The following is a 19,278-nucleotide window of genomic DNA, read 5'->3' on the forward strand; positions in this document are numbered from 1 at the left end:
TCGTCTTCCTTCCAGGATCCAGACTTCAAAGACCGAAGAGACCCGGATTCCCAGACCTCAACCCACATCTGCAGCACAGCTGAGACCCGTGGGTGCGACGAGACACGTGGGACTGGCCATCTTGGAAGAAACTGCACTTCGCTTCCAGCACGACTCCCGAGGTAAACTCGACCAAGTGCTTTGGGGACTGAGAAGCCCCATCCCCGAGAAGCCCCTGCACCGAAGATCAGCCCTCCAGCATCCACGAGATCTGTGTGGGGCCCTTCTGCTTTGTTGCTGCTCGACGCGTTGTCTGGTCACTTGCCGGCTGGCTAGTGGCCTCCTAGACGACGAACCTTTGAATTCTTTCTGCTGGTCTGGTTGCTCCAGACCAGCCCTTGCTCCCTTCCAAAAGAGGGGCACCCCGGACTCTCCTAGTCCGCGCCAGACGCTTTCTTCACTCACCGCGTGGGTTGCCTTTGCCAAGGCCTGTTGACGCCGATTCCGGATCCAACACCGCTGACAGCGAGAGCCTGCGTGGGACAGCTCGTGCCTCCAACCTGGTCGTCGTAGACACCTCCTGGTCCACGTGGCTGCAGAGTCAAGTGTCCACTCTTCACCTGATCGCGACGAGGACATCTGGTTCCTTCCTGGTTCCACTCCAGTCACTGGCTAGTGACTGTGAACATTGTCCCCTCTGCTTTCAGGTCTCCTTCTTCAACAATCCACCCTTGGATTGCACCGGACATCTTCCTCCTGGTCGCCTGCAGCATCTTTTCTTTCAGGCTCCATTGACTTCAACGCGAGAACCCGACGCACTTTGAATCCTATGCACCCGCGGCCCGTGGGTGAGGTAACAAGAGCATTTCGGTGCTCAAGGGTAGTTTAACTGTCCTAGTGTCCAGTTCCACAGTCGTTTTAGTCCTACCTAGTCAGGATTGTCCGTACTCACCTTTTTCTTGAACTGTACTGTCCATAGACGTTGTTAGGCATCTCGCGTGTGAGTTCACACTCTGCACGCGCGGCCCGTGGGCCTCCTATTACTTACTTAGAGTTAGGGTAGCGTGGTCCCATCGATCCTACAGCCTCTGGACAGCTCCATTCCTTCTATCGACTCTCACATTCCACTTACTTAGTATATGGTTTGTCGTGCCCCTAGGGCACCATTGTAATTTTGTGCAACTTATCGTATTTTTCCTAAGAGATTGTCATGTGCTTAGCCCTCTGACCTCATAAAGAGTTCAGAGGTGTTGTTATTAATAAATATACTGTTTATTTTCATAACAACCTGTGTGGTGTCCTTTCATCTGGTATTCAAGGGGTTATATTGTGGTAAAACAGCTGGCTTCACATGCCAAAAGAGTTTAGCCTAAGACTGCTTTGTCCATGCTACCATTAGGATAGCTGGTCTATAAGGTTGACTTACAACCAATCTCCATAAGGGTTGTTTGGACTGATACAAGGTGATCACTAGAACTAGTGAGCATCATATATCAGGCCAACTTCTCACATCCACCACAAAATCCACAAAGCAGCAAAGCCTGTACAGATTTCCCTTGCTTTAACAGCAAAAACCCTCTGGAATGATCGAGAGGAGGATCTGGACAGACAAGCCCCATAGGCTGCCTTTATGTGGCTCAGAACAGGATACTGTGCCCTTAAGAGAACCTTCCAGAACTTCACAGTATCCCAGAATGCACTGCAGGTCCCTTTTACTTCCAGTTCTTTTTTCCGGCTCCTGCAAGCAGGACCCTGGAGCATTGAGCTCTCCCTTTTCAAGGGTTTATTGGTGATTTTTCACTATTGTTTTCAAGTTAAGTGCTTCTAAGTACTTTGGTGCTGTTCTTCTTGGTTTTTGCTCCTTTTTGATGTCAAATATGCCTGCATTATTTGACAAATGCCCGGAGTGCTCCAGGAAGAAGGCAAAATCAGATCCCCATGAGGTGTGTATCCTCTGCCTTCCCTCTTCCCATGTCCCAGAGGAGTGTGTGATTTGTCAAGGCTTCTCTGTCAGGACCCTGAAGGACAGACAGAAGATCAGGCTTCAGGGCCTCGAGGAAAGAAGGCTGAAGGCGCAACGTGGGTCTGGAGGGGCTTCTTCTGCCCGTGCTGAGGCCTCTGGGGAGCTCCCCAGGGGCAGGAAGACCAGCAAGCGTCCCCATTCTCCATCTGGGTCGATTGCACCGACTACGACGTCGAGAGGGATGACTACAGTCTGTTCCCCGTCTCCCCAGGGCTCTGGGTAGAAGCGACGTCGACGTTAGACGTCTAGGGAATTGCACAGACCGCCGTCGAAGTCTCCTGTGACGATTACGTCGTCATCCTTGTCGGTGTCGACTTCGAGTGATCGACGTCGAAGGGCCCGGCGTCGGCGCTCGCTGTCGAAGCGACACCGCCGTTCGCCGTCGGCGAAGAGGAGAAGATAGTCGTCGAGGGGATCCTCGTCGTCGAGGAGTGGTCCGCCGTCAAGGCGGAAGAGGTCGCCGTCGAGGCGGAAGAGGTCGCCGTCAAGGCGGATGTGGTTGCCGTCGAGGCGGACGGGGTCGCCGTTGAGGCGCAAAAGGTCGTCGTCGAGGCGCAAGATGTCGTCGTCGAGGCGGACGAGGTCGCCGTCAAGGCGCGAGAGATCGCCGCCGAGGCGGATGAGGTCGCCGTCGAGGCGTAGAAAGCGGTCGACGCCGAGGAAGAGACGCTCGACGTCGAGGGGCCGACGCTCGCCGTCTGGTCACCATTCTTCGACGTCGAAGAAGCGTGATGAGAGGCCTGATGCCATGGGAGGCTCGCCAAAGTCTAGGACTGGAGACGAAGGCGGATCACCGGGATCGGTGTACTCCGAGGTGTATACTCCGTCGCAGAAGCCAGTTACGCCCCCGCCTCAATTGCCGAGGGGTATCCCTCCTAGGGCTCCTAACCCTCTTCCTTTGCCTCCGCTTCCGCAAACCGTACCTCGACCTCAGGTGCCAGATCGGCCACCCCCGGTTCCTCCGAGGTCGGTCTCATTGCCCAGGCTTCCGACCCCTCCCAAAGGGACTCCTAAGCCGCAGGCCCCGTCCAAAACTAAGACGCCCGCTCCGGTGGAACCGGCGGATCGTCCAAGGCCTAGGAAATCGTGATCACGCTCCGGACGGAGAGGAAGATAGAGGAGTTGACGCAGATCCTCCACTAGATCTAGGCATCGCCATAGGAGGCGGGGATCCAGCTGTCCGCACGGACTCCTCCAGGACTCGATCCTATTCACCGACCTTGTCGGATTCCCCGGGGACAAGGGTGTCTCCGGTGGACGACATCAGCACGTTCCAGGAGGTTCTCCTGAGGGGGGCTACAAAATTGGGCATCACGGTGACGGCTCCTACACCTACGACGTCCGTGATATTTGAGACACTTCACAAGAAGCATTTGTCTCGCCCTCTGCTGCCATTGGTGCCAGGGTTGGTGGAACCTGCGGAGGAGCTGTTCCTTACGCCTGCGGTGGTGAAGGCCGCTCCCTCCCGACTTCTGAAGAAGTACAGGGCCCCGGATTCGGACCCGGCTTTCCTGCGGATAGATCCAGTACCCGACTCCGTTATAGTGACGGCGGCCAGGAAGTTACACTCTACCTCCCCGTCCTCCACCGTGCCGCCTGATAAGGAAAGCCGATGGATTGACTCGGCTGGAAGGAAGGCTTGTGGGACTGCATCCACGACCATGAAAGCCTCCAGCGATTCGGCGTTGCTGGGGCGGTACGACCGTGCCCTGTGGGACTCCCTGCAACAGTTCACGGACCTTCTGCCACGAGACAAGAGGGAGGACTTCCTAGAAATACTTAAGGAAGGGATGCTGGTTTCAAACCAGGTCATCAGCGCGGCTGCGGATATCTCTCTCTTGGCGGCCCATGGTTACTGTCATGGGATCAACCAGCGACGTCATGCTTGGCTCAGGCTCACGTCACTCAAGCCGGAGGCCCAGCAGCCGGTGGCCAATCTGCCTTTTTCCAGAGAAACACTTTAACGGAAAACATGCCGATGATGAGATGGCCCGCATGAAGGCGTAGGCAGAGACCCTGACGGCGGTGGGCTTGGAGAAGCCCAAAGAAAAGAAGTCCTACCGCCCGTTCCAGAGACGGTTCGGTGCACAGGGAAGAGGACGAGGGCAGTCTTCGGGACAGCAGCAGCAACAACAGCAGCAGTTCCGGAGACCCTTCCAGAAGCGCCAGAAGGGTAGAGGTGGACAACAGTCCTCTACAGCGAACAAAGGCCCGGCCGCGTCTCGACCCTGAGCGGTTACTTCCCCTTCATTCGTTACCCGCTCCGGTGGGGGGAAGCGTTCAATTTTTTCTGGCAGAGTGGAGAAACATTACTCAGGACAAGTGGGTGCTGAATATTGTTTGCAATGGATGCAGTCTTCGGTTCACCAGCCCGCCTCCATCAATTCCTCCGGTCAGCTCGCAGTATCAACTGCGCGAGCTCCAGGCGGAGGTAAATATCCTGTTAAGGAAAAGGGCGATAGAAGACGTACCTCTGTCTCAAAGAGGAAGAGGTCTGTACTCCCAGTTCTTTCTGGTTCGCAAGAAGGACAAGAACGAGTTCAGGCCCATTCTAGACTTGCGACAGGCGAACAACTGGATTCGCAGAGAAAAGTTTTGCATGCTGTCGTTGCATCAGATTTATCCTCAGTTGTAACAGGGAGACTGGCTATGTGCAATAGACCTACAGGATGCGTATTTCCATGTGCCCATTGCACGCAAACACAGGAAGTTCCTGCGATTTCAAGTCGGCACCAATCACTATCAGTACACAGTACTGCCATTCGGGCTGAAGTCTGCGCCCAGAACTTTCTCGAAGTGCATGGCAGTGGTAGCAGCACACCTGAGGAAGAACAAGATGTTTGTCTACCCATACCTGGACGATTGGTTGATCAAGGCCTCCTCCTTCTCGGAAGCTCAATCGCACTTCCAGAAGACGTGCGTTCTCTTGAACAAGCTGGGGTTGCACATCAACATGTCCAAGTCGGACCCGACTCCGGTCCAGTGCATTCAGTACTTGGGAGCCACCATCAATACGCTGTCAGCAAGCGTGTCTCCTTTGGAGAAGCGACGATTATCACTCCTTCGGAAGGCTCAGGCTCTTATGACCACTCCATCTACAACAGCGAGGATGGTGTCTTCTCTACTGGGGTCGATGGCCTCTTGTATCTTCCTCACGCCACACGCATGGCTGCACATGAGACCATTGCAGGAGTGCTTGGAGGATCATTGGGATCAGAGGAAGGGATCTTGGGACGACAAGATACGACTGTCTCTGCATGCTCTTCAGTCTCTGAAGTGGTGGTGTTCAGACTCCAGAGACCTACAGATTCAAGGGACGTGGTTCCCGACGGAGTCCACGTACCACATCAATTTCCTGGAACTCAGAGCTGTTCACTTGGCACTGAAGGCCTTTCACCCGTCCTTCCAGACCCACTCTCTGCTTGTACAGACGGACAATACGACCACGATGTATTACCTCCACAAGCAGGGGGGCTCGAGATCACGCACCCTGTCGCAGGAGGCGCAGGCGATCTGGCACTGGCTTCTGGCCCGAGGACTGACGATAACGGCTACCCATTTGCCAGGTGTGCAGAATGTTCAGGCAGACGCACTGAGCAGACTGATTCAGGAAAACCACAAATGGGTCATAAACGACGAAGTACTAGGAGAAGTCTTCGTAAGGTGGGGAACTCCAGACGTAGATCTGTTCGCCACCGCAGAAAACAGCAAATGCAGAGACTTCGCCTCCAGGTACAACCAGCAGGGGACGCTGGGGAATGCGTTATGGATCAACTTGTCGAACAGCTTTCTGTACGCTTTTCCACCCATTCCCCTGATTCCGACGGTGCTCATCAAGCTGTCCCAGTCCAGGGCGCGGATGATACTGATTGCCCCGGAATGGCCCAGGCAGTGGTGGTTCATGGACCTGCTTCACCGGTCTCTCCTTCCTCACATACGGCTGCCGTGCAGGCCGGACCTTCTCACGAAGTTTGGGGGGCTGATGCTGCACCCCAACCTCTCGTCTTTGAGTTTGGCGGCATGGCTCCTGGGATAGTGCAATATGGCCATCTGAATCTCCCAGAAGATTGCATGGACATACTGAAGGAGGCTAAGCGACCTTCCACTAGAACTTCTTATGCATACAAGTGGAAGAGGTTTTGCATCTGGTGCAAGTCCAAGAACTATGACCCGACAACATGCAAGGAAGATGTCCTCCTTCCATATCTTCTACATCTGGCGCAGTCTGGCCTTAATGTCCATTCCATTAAGGTTCATCTGGCGGCATTGACTGCCTAGAGGAAATGCCCTTCACAGACTTCCTTCTTCCAGATCCCTGTGATCAAAGTTTTTTTGGAAGGCTTGAAGAAAGTATTCCCTCCTGTCAGGCTTCCTTCGCCTTCATGGGAATTGAATGTGGTGCTGTCCAGATTGATGAAGGAGCCTTTTGAACCTATTCATAAGGCTTCGTTGCAGCACCTGTCCTGGAAGGCGGCGTTCCTCGTGGCCATTACATCGGCCCGCAGGGTGAGTGAAATTCAGGCGTTGTGTTGCCAAGAACCTAATACTGCATTTCATGCTGCTAAGGTTGTTATGCGTACTCACCCTAAATTACTTCCCAAGGTTATTTCTGATTTTCATGTCAACCACACTCTAACTTTGCCTACGTTTTTTCAGAATCCTTCATCTCAAGCGGAAAGGTCTTTACATTCCCTGGATGTTCGGAGGGTGTTGAAATTTTATCTGGATAAAATCAAAGATATTCGTAGGTCGGACCAATTGTTTATCAATTATGGATCAGTCGGGACGGGTCTTGCTACCTCTAAACAGTCCATCTCGAGGTGAATTATGTCCTGCATACAATTGTGTTACTAAAAGGCTAATAAGACCTTAGGGGTAAAACCTAAGGCTCATTCCACCAGGGGCAAAGCTGCCACGACGGCTTTGCTTCGTAATGTTCCCATTGCAGATTTTTGCAAGGCGGCCACTTGGAAGTCGGTCCATACCTTTGCTAAGAATTACTGCCTGGACACTGATGCCAGGGCAGACGCTCAGGTTGGGCAGGCTTCGCTGCGAAATCTGTTCGCACAATAGTGGTGTTATTTCTTGTTCTCCACCGCCGCTTTGGTGTGGGGGATGGGCTGGCCATTCTATTCACTAGATTATGACTATACACAGAGATCCCCTACTACAGAAGGAGTAGTTTCTGTCCTGTAACTCCAGTTCTGTATTAGAGGTATCTCTGTTATAGTCATAAGCGCCTGCCCTCCTCCCCGGTAGAGAGAGATATTCATGTAAGGAATGCTACAGGTCTGGCGTGTTACGCCTTCAAAAAGTGCTGAAAGTAAAAGGGACCTGCAGTGCATTCTGGGATACTGTGAAGTTCTGGAAGGTTCTCTTAAAGGCACAGTATCCTGTTCTGAGCCACATAATGGCAGCCTAAGGGGCTTGTCTGTCCAGATCCTCCTCTCTATCATTCCAGAGGGTTTTTGCTGTTAAAGCAAGGGAAATCTGTACAGGCTTTGCTGTTTTGTGGATTCTGTGGTGGAATTTCTAGTTGAAGTACTGGACAGTGTAGCCTTTGATAGGCTGCATTATCTGTCTTTAAATTCTCTCTTAAGTGTCTGTGCAGTTCTGCATTTTTCGACACTTTAAGAGATTATTTTTGATTGCTCCGGGGTCCACTCACATGAGCGGGACTATTCACTAGATTATGACTATAACAGAGATACCCCTACTACAGAACTGGAGTTACAGGACAGAAACTACTCCTTCCTGCCCAAGGTTGTCACAGCCTTCCACATCGGGCAGTCCATCACCTAGCCAACCTTCTTTCCGCCACCGCATCCCTCTAAAGAGGAAGAGCGGCTCCACCGTCTGGACCCAAAACGTGCGCTCTCATTCTATTTGGATCGCACACGCCAGTTCAGGGTGGATGACCAACTCTTTGTTGGGTACGTGGGCGCTAAGATGAATGATTATACGCCTAGGTACCTATATCTACAGGAGTACCATACCTGATACACAATCCAGAGATACAGCCCCACACAATTGGCATTCAAAAATGGAATAATATAGAAATTCAAGCTAAACATACGGACTCCAAGGGCAATTATATAGACCCCAACACCACGACAGAAACCAAAAGGTGTCTTGATAAAGGTGGACAATAACTGAAAACCACCGAAACACGTCGACGCTTCACCCAGTATAATTCAGGATCTCGACATCTTCGCTGAAATATTGTATTATAGTACATATAGCTTAGGTGTTCACAATAGAGTCCGAATATACAATAAGTATTGCACAAATTTTATGTCTTACTGTTTTTTCTGTCTTTTGTGATTCAATCTTGCTGTCCAAAATTGAAACCTTTTTTATTGTTTTATTGTTTTATGTATGCTGAGTGGGTTCCATTTTTGGACCACTCTCTGTTTAACATTTGTATATTTTCAATAAATTGTAAGAATTCTTTATATATACTTGTATTGTGGTATTGTTTTTCCCTGACCCTTTTTGGCTTCTCCTAATCATTCTCACTCAAGGGAATATTCCTAGTTCATTAACAAGCAGGTAAGTACTTTTCTTTTCTTTCTATCCCCCTGCTCTACCCCGCCACTGTTAACTACAAGCCGCCACTGGAGCACGCTTTTTTGTTTTCATCATCAGGCTTTGTTTGCGGGCTGGAAATAATCGTATCCACATTGCATCACAACCAAATTAATGACATTTACTGTTCTGCTCTGAAGGCAGCAGTGGCAGGGATATTCAGGGCTGTGCATAGAACGGTACCTAATTTTTCTATATAGAAACGTTTAAGTATTAGACTCCAAATGTAAGCCAAAATAGCGATTTAAACTTTTTACGGCATTGATTCAGTCACTTTGAAAACTTCCCAACAGCACAATTGTAACAGAATATCTCTTTGATATGCTTTATAACGTTTTTAACATCTTAAACAAAAGTGTATCCATTGCTTTTTAATGGTGATTTTTAAATTAAGCTAGAGTGTCTTAAAAGGTATGGGCTCACAAATATGTATTTTCTATTTTAACTGATTCCAAGGCTTTCATTACATTTTAGGAAGTTGCGTATGATGTTGAGACACACCTTTGAATTGAACTTCTTATAAATTAGGAGTTACTTTGTTGGTGGAGAACTACTTGACTCTAATCCATGTTTTGCAGATGACTGGCATTCTGTCTAAAATTGAACTGAACTAAATAATGCCTTCTGGTTTTACCATTTCATTTAGTTATTATAATCGTGTCAAGTTGTTATATGTCATAGTAAGCAAGGGAAATTTATTTTGAATACATTGTCTTCCTGTTTACGAATGATTGTATATGAGCTAATTTTACTTTATATTTTCCTCATTTAACAAAAATTATTTTCTTAACTATTCTAAACCATCCATTGCTTGCTTATTATTGCTACTTTGGTACATTTGCACGCTTGGAAATATTTGTTTACAAATATGGGTGAGCAAGTGATTAGACTTAAAGAGCCGAGCTCTGTCGAACTACCTGCGTATAATGCTTTGTCCAACTCACCTAGCAGTTTTTTGGGATGGTAGAAAACGTCAGTTGCACTTCTAGAATGGAATGGGTATAAAATGGTTTGTCTGTACCAGAATGTTGGCGGTAATCTGGAAAGCAGTGTCCTCTTTTGATGCAGATTATATCTCAGGCGATCAACATTTCCAAATGCATTTGAATTTGTCCAGGTATTTGGTTATTTTTTTTCTTCTATGGAATGTTACAGTGTATCCTATTTAGTTAGTGTGCATGAAATGTAATTTATTTTAAAATTAGTAGGTAAACAACAAAGTTGTGTTACTTTACAGTTCCATCTTATTTATGTACACTTATCAACTCCCATACGAAGGACTTGCTGATTATAAAGGTATTGTGATTTTTTTCTATTTTACGATTAGAATATTCTGCTCATGACATTGTCGTGCTCTTTCGTAGGTTGCTAAAGCATCATTTCAGAGAAACAATGATCCTTTAGATGCAGCCCTTTTCTACCTTGCCATGAAGAAAAAAGCAGTAGTTTGGGGTCTTTTTAGGTAAGTCTTTAAAATTAACTGCTCCAAATCCTGTTCATGATAAATATAGCTAAAACTGGAAGTGAACTTTCAATGAACAAAATCCCTATTTATGGGACTTTCATATCTGAGTTGTTTGCATATCTTCTGATGTCGAATCACAATACAAATGTTTCAGGCTAAATGTATTTATTTTGTATCTTGTTAATTAAGGTCCCAGCATGACGAAAAGATGACTCGGTTTTTTAGCCACAATTTCACAGAAGATAGGTGGCGTAAAGCAGCCTTGAAAAATGCATTTGCCCTAATGGGGAAGCAACGTTTTGATCAGTGCGCTGCATTTTTCTTATTGGCTGGATCCTTGAAAGATGCAATAGAGGTAAATGTTTCTACGGTCACTTTTCTGTGGAAAGTTTGTGTCGATGTCATACGTTTTCTATATTCACCTTAGGAAATATTGTGGAAGTACATTGTTATAGCGTTTAAATGAATGATTATTTTCATATGTCATAACCTCACCTAGTGTGCATATTCAGTCTTTTAGGTATATCTCTGCGGTATTTGGAGGCATCTTAAAAGCATGATCCGTGCTGATGGATCTAGATTAATGTCTCATCAAGCATCAGAGGATGGGTTCTGGAATTCATTTTTTGTGTCCATCCCATACTTCACTGTGGATTAAAAACAACTAAATGCAGTATAACCCACAGGTTAGTTGTAGAGTTGGTAAGAGGGCGCAAAATATGACAGGTACTGGTATTTTTCTGTTTGCACTGGATGCAGACGTGTTAGTCTCTTCGATACCGATGTGGTAGACCTTTTTTTAAAATGAAAACTTTTTTTGTAGTGGCTACTGCTGTTTGCAGGTTTCTTAGCTGAACTTCTGCACCAAGCAGCAGAATGGACCTGGAAAATACTAAAGGCATTCCTAGTCACTGATGCTATGATGGTATCCTACAAAGCCAAATTGCTGCCATGCGGTGTTTCTGCAAATGAAGTATGTATGTAAGGTATGCAGACCATGAATGTTAGTGACTTTTTTATTCTGGAACTGGAGTCATGTTTATTTTTTCCAATCTAAGATTTTATATTTTTTGTGTTTATTTGTAACATTTCGGATTTGGGGACCAGTCTTTCCTAAATCATGGGGCTTTAAGCCCTGTGTAACTTGTTGACATCAATTGTTGGTCAGGGATACCCACAAAGAGTGTCCGTGGCATCTAGGTGAGTCATATCATCCAAAGTCTTATGAACTCTTTTGCTCATCAATCCAAAGGCTATTTAGGAAAGAGCAGCCAGATTGATGGTATACTCCATTAAAGGATGTTCTAAATCACCTGGTAGGCAAACAACTTACTCTCAGACACATTCTAGATCTTATTGTCTGAGTCGCTTCTCAGCTTGACACTACAAGAATTGTAAGAAGCAGTATAAAAAGCACCAGTGATCGCCTTCCCATCATGGTTAGAAGAGGAAGAGGTGACAATAGGGGTCCACATCTTCTTCTGAGTCTACTTCTTTGCTCGAACCAATCATTTTCTTCGGAATCAACTCTTCAGTAAGGAAGGGCTTTTAAGGACAGTGTCTTAGCGATTTTTGCTAAAGCCCCCATTGAAATGATAAATTACTCCAGTATTGGAGCTTTCATAGATTCACATGCCGGAATCATTCCCCGTCGTCGAGACGGGTGTCTCCGGTACATAAAAAAGCAATGCTTAGTAGTATAGCAAACTGAAAAGAGGGCTAAGCCCATTTCCATTTTGCAATCCATAACCCTCGTTATGTAAAAGAGACCAAACTTTTCCCTGAACCAACCAAAGTTCCTCACCCCCTAGAGCACTCCTCAGAGAACCTTTTGCTCCTCAGATTTTCTACTGCACGTTGTGCTAGGGAGTCTCCTTTGAGCTCTGCTCAAACTCTTTAGTTATACTCAATTTGGATTGGATCTGATACATTTTCCTTCTCAACATTTAATTATTTGAATTACTTCATATTCTCCTTCTTCTACCATGGCTGACAAGGAGAAAAAAGGATTATTTAGCGCTTGTGCCACCTGCTCTAAGAAAAGGCTCTATACAGACGACCCTCATAAAGACTGCATCTACTGCCTTTATCCAGACCATCAGGCAAAGGATTTTAAGGTATGTCGTACCTTTTCCAATAAAGCTTTGAGGGATCGTGAGGGAAGGCTTCTACTCTGGCTTCAAAGGGTGAAAGCTAGGAAGGAGATTATATCTAGTGACAGTGAAGAGGAGTCTTCTTCTTCCAGGAGATCTCAGAAAAGGAGCAGATCTCCTCAGGCTCATACCTCAGGTGAAAGGCCTGAGAAGGCCCTTAAAAAGACCACCCCAGGGTCTTCAGGGCGCAGTCCCTCAAAATCTCCTTCAGGCAAAGAAAAGGAGAAGAAGGGTCATGCTTCGGGGGTAAAACATACCAAGAAAACTAGTTCAGAGCTTTCAAAATCTTCCCCTAAGGTCAAGATTACTGTCAAGCCATCCTCCACATCTTCTCAGGAAAAAGTGAAGAAATATGCATCGTCGACGAGGAAAATAACGTAGTCGTCGTAGAAACCGGGGGTAAAAGCTACTTCGAAAGCTTTATCGCCGTCGACAGTACCACCGTCGACAACAGTGTCGACACTGAGACTGACTACGACGGCTACAACCAGGATCGTTGACGAAGGCAGTGACCATTGGATCGTCGACGGCAACGATGACGACGGCAACGTCGACGGTAGCGTCGACGACTATGATATCGTCACCGGCTTCGACGGCGATCTCTTCGACAGGCTCATCGACGAGGGAAAAAACCCCAGAAAAGAGTGTTTTTCCCTGGAAGAGGATAATTACACCAGAACTTACCTCTCCGAGTAAGGTGTCGCCTCTGGTACCATCTCATCTTCTGGAGGAAGAAGATTCGGAAGGGGGAGAAAATGATGGTGGTCCTTTTGGTTATGCTAGTAGCCCGTCTCAGTTGCAGGTGAAGTACCAAGAGGAGGATTCACAGGATGAATGTGAATTTCAAGATCGTCCCCAGCAACAATACCGCCAGGAACATAAAGAGGAGATAACGAGAGTGCCATCTTCTTTGTTGAAAGATCTACAGTTCGTTAGAGGATTATAGGAGGAGAAATCCTGTACCTCAAGCCTCAAAGGAAATTACCTCAACCGTGCTCTGTACCAAGTTCACCAGCGCGTAGGCGGAAGATCTTACCGGAGCCCCTTCCTAGATCTCACCGGAGCCCCTTCCTAGATCTCCACTACTAAGATCTGAACTAGATCCAGGGACCACAGATGTTGACCAGGAAGAAGGAGAGATAACGGACCTTAGTAGAGAGTGGGACAATTATCTCATTCCGTCACCTTCTTCTCCTTCACCGAAGCCTGTTGATTTTCCACCAGAGGACATCAGTGGTTTTCATAACGTAATTTAGAGCCACAAAAAGATTTGCACTTACCATGGCAGAGGATAAGGCTGAATGTTTCTTGTATGACTTCAAGGAACCCTATCGTAGGACAGTTCGATCCTTACCGATTGTAAGTCATCTTTGTGAGGAAGGCCTGAAGGTCATGGAAACACCAGCTGCAGTGACTCCGGTGCTCACCAGACTGGAAAAAAAATATAAAGCGCCTTCAAATGCTCCAACTTGTCTTTTGGGTCATCCCAAGCCGGACTCCGTTATTACCTGAGCAGATCAGCAAAAGTCAAGAAATCCGTCCGCTCCTATTACGGCACCTTCGGACAGAGAGGGTAAGAGATTTTCCTCTATGTCAGCCCTGTTAGTGAGAGCTGCAAATGCCCTGGCCTTTCTGGGGAGGTACGATAGGCAAATGTGGTGCGACCTTTCGCTTTACATAGACCGTGTACCAGAGACGGAGAGACAAGAAACCAGACAAATTCTGCAAGAGGGGGAGAGGACTTCGGCCGAAGTCATAGATTGTGCTATGGACATAGCGACCACAGCATTCAGATCTCTGGGAAGAGCTGCAGTACTACGCAGACAAGGATGGTTGAGGGCGACGGCGTTTAGACCAGAGGTCCAGAATAAGATCTTGGACCTTCCTTTCAACGGGAAAGATCTATTTGGCAAGCATATAGATGAAGCACTGCAGAGTATCAAAAAAGATACGGATACAGCTAAGTCATTGCGAACTCTGCAATATAGGAAAGTTCCTTTTCGAGGCTCTAAGGGTAGAGGTCAGTCATCTTACAGGGGAGGATACCAACAAGGTTGATATTCCTCTTACTCCACCTCATCGCAGCCCTACCGTCGTCAACAGTATACACAGCGCCAGCCAGGAGGCTACACAAAATCTACTCCGAGAGGTAAGGGAGGTTGTCAGGGGAAAGACAACACCCGATGACAATGACAACCTACAAATTCCGGCTACACCGGTTCCTCTGAGATCACATGTTCCCCTGGGTGGAAAGATTGCTCATTATTTTCAATATTGGCAAAAGATAACTACGGACCACTGGGTCCTCAACAATATTCAATTCGTTCACACTCTAGAATTTCTACAGAAGCCCCCTTGTACATCGCCAATACATCAGAAGGTCAAGCATTTACATCAAATGCGAAAGGAGATTTGGGCAATGCTCCGAAAGGCAGCAATAGAAACGGTGCCGTACTCCCAGAGGGGAAGGGAGTTTTACTCCCGCTTTTTTCTGGTCAAGAAAAACATTCTTCAATGGCATCCTATTCTAGACCTCAGATCCCTAAACACCTATCTCAAGAAGCAATCTTTCAGGATGGTTTCTCTTCAAGACATCCTTCTACTGTTACACCGAGGAGACCAAATGACGATATTAGACCTACAGGATGTGTACTTTCACATCCCCATCCATCCGTCACACAGGCAGTACCTTCGGTTCATGGTAGCTGGAGAACATTACCAATGCTGTTCGGCCTGAAATCAGCCCCCAGAATTTTTACGAAATGCCTGGCTCCAGTGGCGGCTGTTATAAGAAAACAGAAACACCAAGTATTTCCTTACCTCGATGACTGGTTGATCAAGGCACCAACAGCAGCATTAGCCCGATCGTCAACAACGGCTTGCCTGGAGTTGTTTGCCAGTTTAGGTCTGACTTTAAACAAGGAAAAATCATCACTTCATCCAACAAAGAACATCACTTTCTTGGGGGCAATACTGGATACAGAGAGAAACAGGCAGTTCCCCTCCAAAGAAAGGCAACGGAAGATTATATCTTTCTTCCAAGAGTTCACAAAAACAAGGTGTCTTTCAGTACGCAAGTACAAGTCATTGCTGGGAACAATGTCATCTTGCATTCCCCTCGTACCTTACTGCAGGTTAAGAATGCGTCCGCTGCAAGAGCAACTAGATCTACAATGGCGTCAAGGGGAGGGATCCTTCGAGGATATAGTCCAAGTAACGCCGGTCATGATTTAGGTGGCGAGATGGTGGACCCAAAGATGGAATGTCTCGCTGGGTCTTTCATTCCTTACAATGCCAGCCCCATTGATAGTGACTACCGATGCGTCCCTGGAAGGATGGGGAGCGTTCCTTCAAGACCTTCAAGTCAGCGGCTGCTGGAAGTTGCTCGAGCAACGACTGCACATCAGCTTACTAGAACTCAGAGCAGTCCGCTTGGTATTGCTAACTTTCCTACCAAGGATAAGAGGGTCATCTGTGTTGATAAGAACGGACAACACAACTTCAATGCACTACTTAAACAAGCAGGGAGGAACAAGATCACTCTTCCTTTCTCAGGAAGCCCAGGAAATATGGGAATGGGCTCTGCGGCACGGAATATCCATAACAGCAGAACATCTCCCAGGGGATCAAAACATCAAGGCAGACATTCTCAACAGGCTCAGGTCCTCCTGCCACAAGTGGGAGTTAGACCAGGGGGTCCTGGACAACATTTTCAGAGATGGGGAGAACCAACAGTAGACCTCTTTGCAACAGCAGAGAACAAGAAATGCAGGTTCTTCACAAGCTGGCTTCCCCAACGGGGATCTTGGGGGAATGCATTTTCGATGGCATGGTCAGACATCTTTGCCTACGCCTTTCCTCCAATTTCCCTGCTGCAGCCAGTGCTTGTGAAGATCAAGAAAGAACCGTGGAGACTAATCCTGATAGCCCCATGGTGGCCCAGACAACACTGGTTCACGGAGCTTCTATTGCTATCGGAGGTCCATCCGATTCGCCTCCAGCCAATACCAGGGCTTCTAACGATGTCCCAGGGACAAGTGCGCCATCCGTACCCGAAATTCTTGCGATTAGCGGCCTATCTCCTGAGCACTGTGAGTTTCAGCATCTAAACATCTCGGAAGAATGTCACGGCATCCTTTGGAAGGCCAGAGCGGATAGTACAAACAAAACCTACAGGATGAAGTGGAAGAGATTCTATCTCTGGTGCCAAAAAAGTAAAAATCCTTTGAATTCGACACCTCATGAAATTATTTATTTATTTTTTGGCTAAGTCGGGTTTGGCTCATACATCTATAAAAGTACATTTAGCTGCAATATCACGCTACAGAAGGACTGCCTCAGGACCTTCCTTATGGTCATTAAGAATTGTTAAACAATTCATGAAGGGATTGGTCAGAGTTTTTCCTCCAATAAAGCCTCCACCACCTCTTTGGCGTTTGAACATAGTCTTTTCACAATTAATGAAGCAGCCCTTTGAGCCTATACACAGGGCGGATCTCAAATTCCTATCGTGGAAGGTGGCCCTTCTCATCGCACTAACTTCGGCCAGAAGAGTAGGGGAATTGCACGCTCTCACAATTCAAGCCCTGTTCTTGCAATTTAAAGAAGACAGAATGATTCTCAGAACTAATCCGAAATTTATCCCAAAGGTACCAACTGACTTTCATTTGAATGAGCCATTAGTTCTAAAACATTTCTTTCCTCAACCAACCACAGCAACGGAAAGAGTGCTACATTCGCTGGATGTCCAGCGATGTCTCAAATTCTATTTGCAAAAGACTAAACCCTTCCGCAAGTCTTCACAGCTTTTTGTCACTTTCAGCGCACCCAGGAAAGGCTTCCCTTTATCGAAATGTGGGATTGCCAGATGGATTTCCAGTGCGATAGTATATTGTCACCAAGCTGCTGGTCAGCATGTGAACGCACAAGGTCATGCCTATTCTACGAGAGCAGTGTCCACTCCACTGCTTAATTTGCGGGAGTGCAGTTCCAGGATATCTGCAGGGCAGCGACTTGTAGAACTACACACACCTTCACCAGGCACTACTGCATGGAAGCAGCAGCAGAGACAGATGTGGCGGTGGGAGAAGCGGTGCTGAAAAACATTATCCAGTAATGGTGAGCCTTCTTTACATCCCTCTTTCCTGATTACAAATGCACATTTTTTCTATTGCTATGTTTAGTAACTGTGTTTGCAATATTTATATGCAGAATGTCTAAGCTAACTATGTACAGGATGATGCTGTATTAATATCCACTTGGATGCTATGGCATGTACAGCCATATCATGTAAATTCCATTGAAATGAATGGGCACTCCATGACGAGTTTGTAACTATATAAAAAAAGAGTGCTTTATGTTATTGCTCGCTATTCTGATTCAGGCATGTGAATCTATGAAAGCTCCAATACTGTTGTAAGAAAACAAGTTACTTACCTGTAACTGTAGTTCTCCAGTATTGGAAGCTTTCATAGATTCACATGCGACCCACCCTCCTCACTTGAGAGGCTCACCTTGGATTTAGCACGAAGTGTGTTTTATGCACAAGTGCGTGAAAATCTGAGGAGCAAAAGGTTCTCTCAGGAGTGTTCTAGAGAGTGAGGTGCTCTGATTGGTTCGGGAAAAGTTTGGTCTCTTAGATAACGAGGGTTATGGGTTGCAAAAGGGAAATGGGCCTAGGCCTCTTTTCAGTTCGCTATACTACTAAGCATTGCTTTTTTATGTACCGGAGACTCCAGTCTCGACGACGGGAATGATTCCCGCATGTGAATCTATGAAAGCTTCCATAACTGGAGAACTACAGTTGAAGGTAAGTAACTTGTTTTCTTCAGCCACTAAGAAGCGTGGCAAGTTGGTTTGGTCAACTTAGTAATGACTCTGGCTTTGAAGCTGGTCTCAACCACGATTCTGAGAAAATCCTGCTCAATGCTGCCCTTGGCATCTTTGCTAACAGTTCCAGCACTGGCCTTCGCATTGATGGGACCGTTTGTTTAGGATCCATTATCTCCATTGCAGTCTTATGCTCAACACGTTTTGGATACTTCTAAAACTAGGTCACATTACTAAGTCGGAGAGACGGATTCCCTGAGATTTCTCCGGTTACTAGAAAATTTTCTTTTAAGAGAATGCAAGTACTTTTTGCTTCAGGCTTCGATCTTATTCAGATGCCACAAGGGTCTGCCACACAAAAAAGGTTTTCAGGATCTTACAATTTAGAATTCTTTCCAGACATTTCTGCCGCCGTAAAGCATGTACAGTCACCGGCAGAAAGACTTTCTATTCCAATTCACATAAGAGAGTCAATGAACAGAGACTCTGGCAGGAAATGAGGCATCAGAAGGGGGGTACTATGAGACTACTGTGAGTGAAGTGGCTAAGGTCTTGGACAATCCTATGTATGTATGTGGTATTTCCATATGCAGTAGAGCACTGTATTTCTTTTATTATTATTGATTTTTAAGCTGAAACGAATCACCCTTGAAAGGGTCTCTTAGCGCTGTTGCAGCCCACACAGGCAATAGTAAAATTAGCACAGAGTATAGGGTCAAAGACAAGCATAAAGTCAGTGTTTGAGAGGTGGTTGGTTGGGGAACTGTTAATGCATTGTGATATAGTATTTTTTAAAGAGATGTGTTTCCTAAATCGAAGCAATGTTCGGGCGATCCTGATAAGATCAGCATGGGATGCTGTCTAGTTACGCTCATGTTCAAGTCATTTGCAAATTGTGTGCAGATGGCATAGATGCTGCAATGCATTCAATGCAAACCTGACTGGTTTAAGGAAAGAATTGTCACCTCTATCTAATGGGTCAAGATTACAATATCCCCACAGTTCAGCCTCATATAAACCTTCTCTACATACTTGGGCCCTATATATTTCCAACACTGGTGCAATAGGATATGTCAAAGCACTATCGCAAATCTGACAATTGAGTCAGCTTTTTGTTTCATAGTCGGTGTGCTCTTTTCTAACTAAGCAACTTAACTGTTGGAATTATTTCATCTCACCCCTAGATAATCATATACTGAGACCCTTTCTAGTTTAGCTCCATTTAAAACCACATTCCCTCT

At 46.7% G+C, this 19,278-nt stretch overlaps 1 protein-coding gene across 2 annotated transcripts in view; it reads left to right on the forward strand.

Moving 5' to 3' along the window:
- DMXL2 (Dmx like 2) overlaps window positions 1-19,278 on the forward strand; it is a 1,907,871-nt gene that overhangs the window by 736,628 nt on the left and 1,151,965 nt on the right. For both annotated transcript variants that reach the window (XM_078684818.1, XM_078684819.1), the window contains exons 21-22: window positions 9,955-10,052; window positions 10,245-10,410. In XM_078684818.1, the coding sequence (XP_078540944.1) occupies window positions 9,955-10,052; window positions 10,245-10,410 (264 nt within the window). The remainder of the gene's footprint in view (window positions 1-9,954; window positions 10,053-10,244; window positions 10,411-19,278) is intronic.

Source organism: Lissotriton helveticus, chromosome 3_2 (assembly GCF_964261635.1).
Source record: "Lissotriton helveticus chromosome 3_2, aLisHel1.1, whole genome shotgun sequence".
Classification (NCBI taxonomy): domain Eukaryota; kingdom Metazoa; phylum Chordata; class Amphibia; order Caudata; family Salamandridae; genus Lissotriton; species Lissotriton helveticus.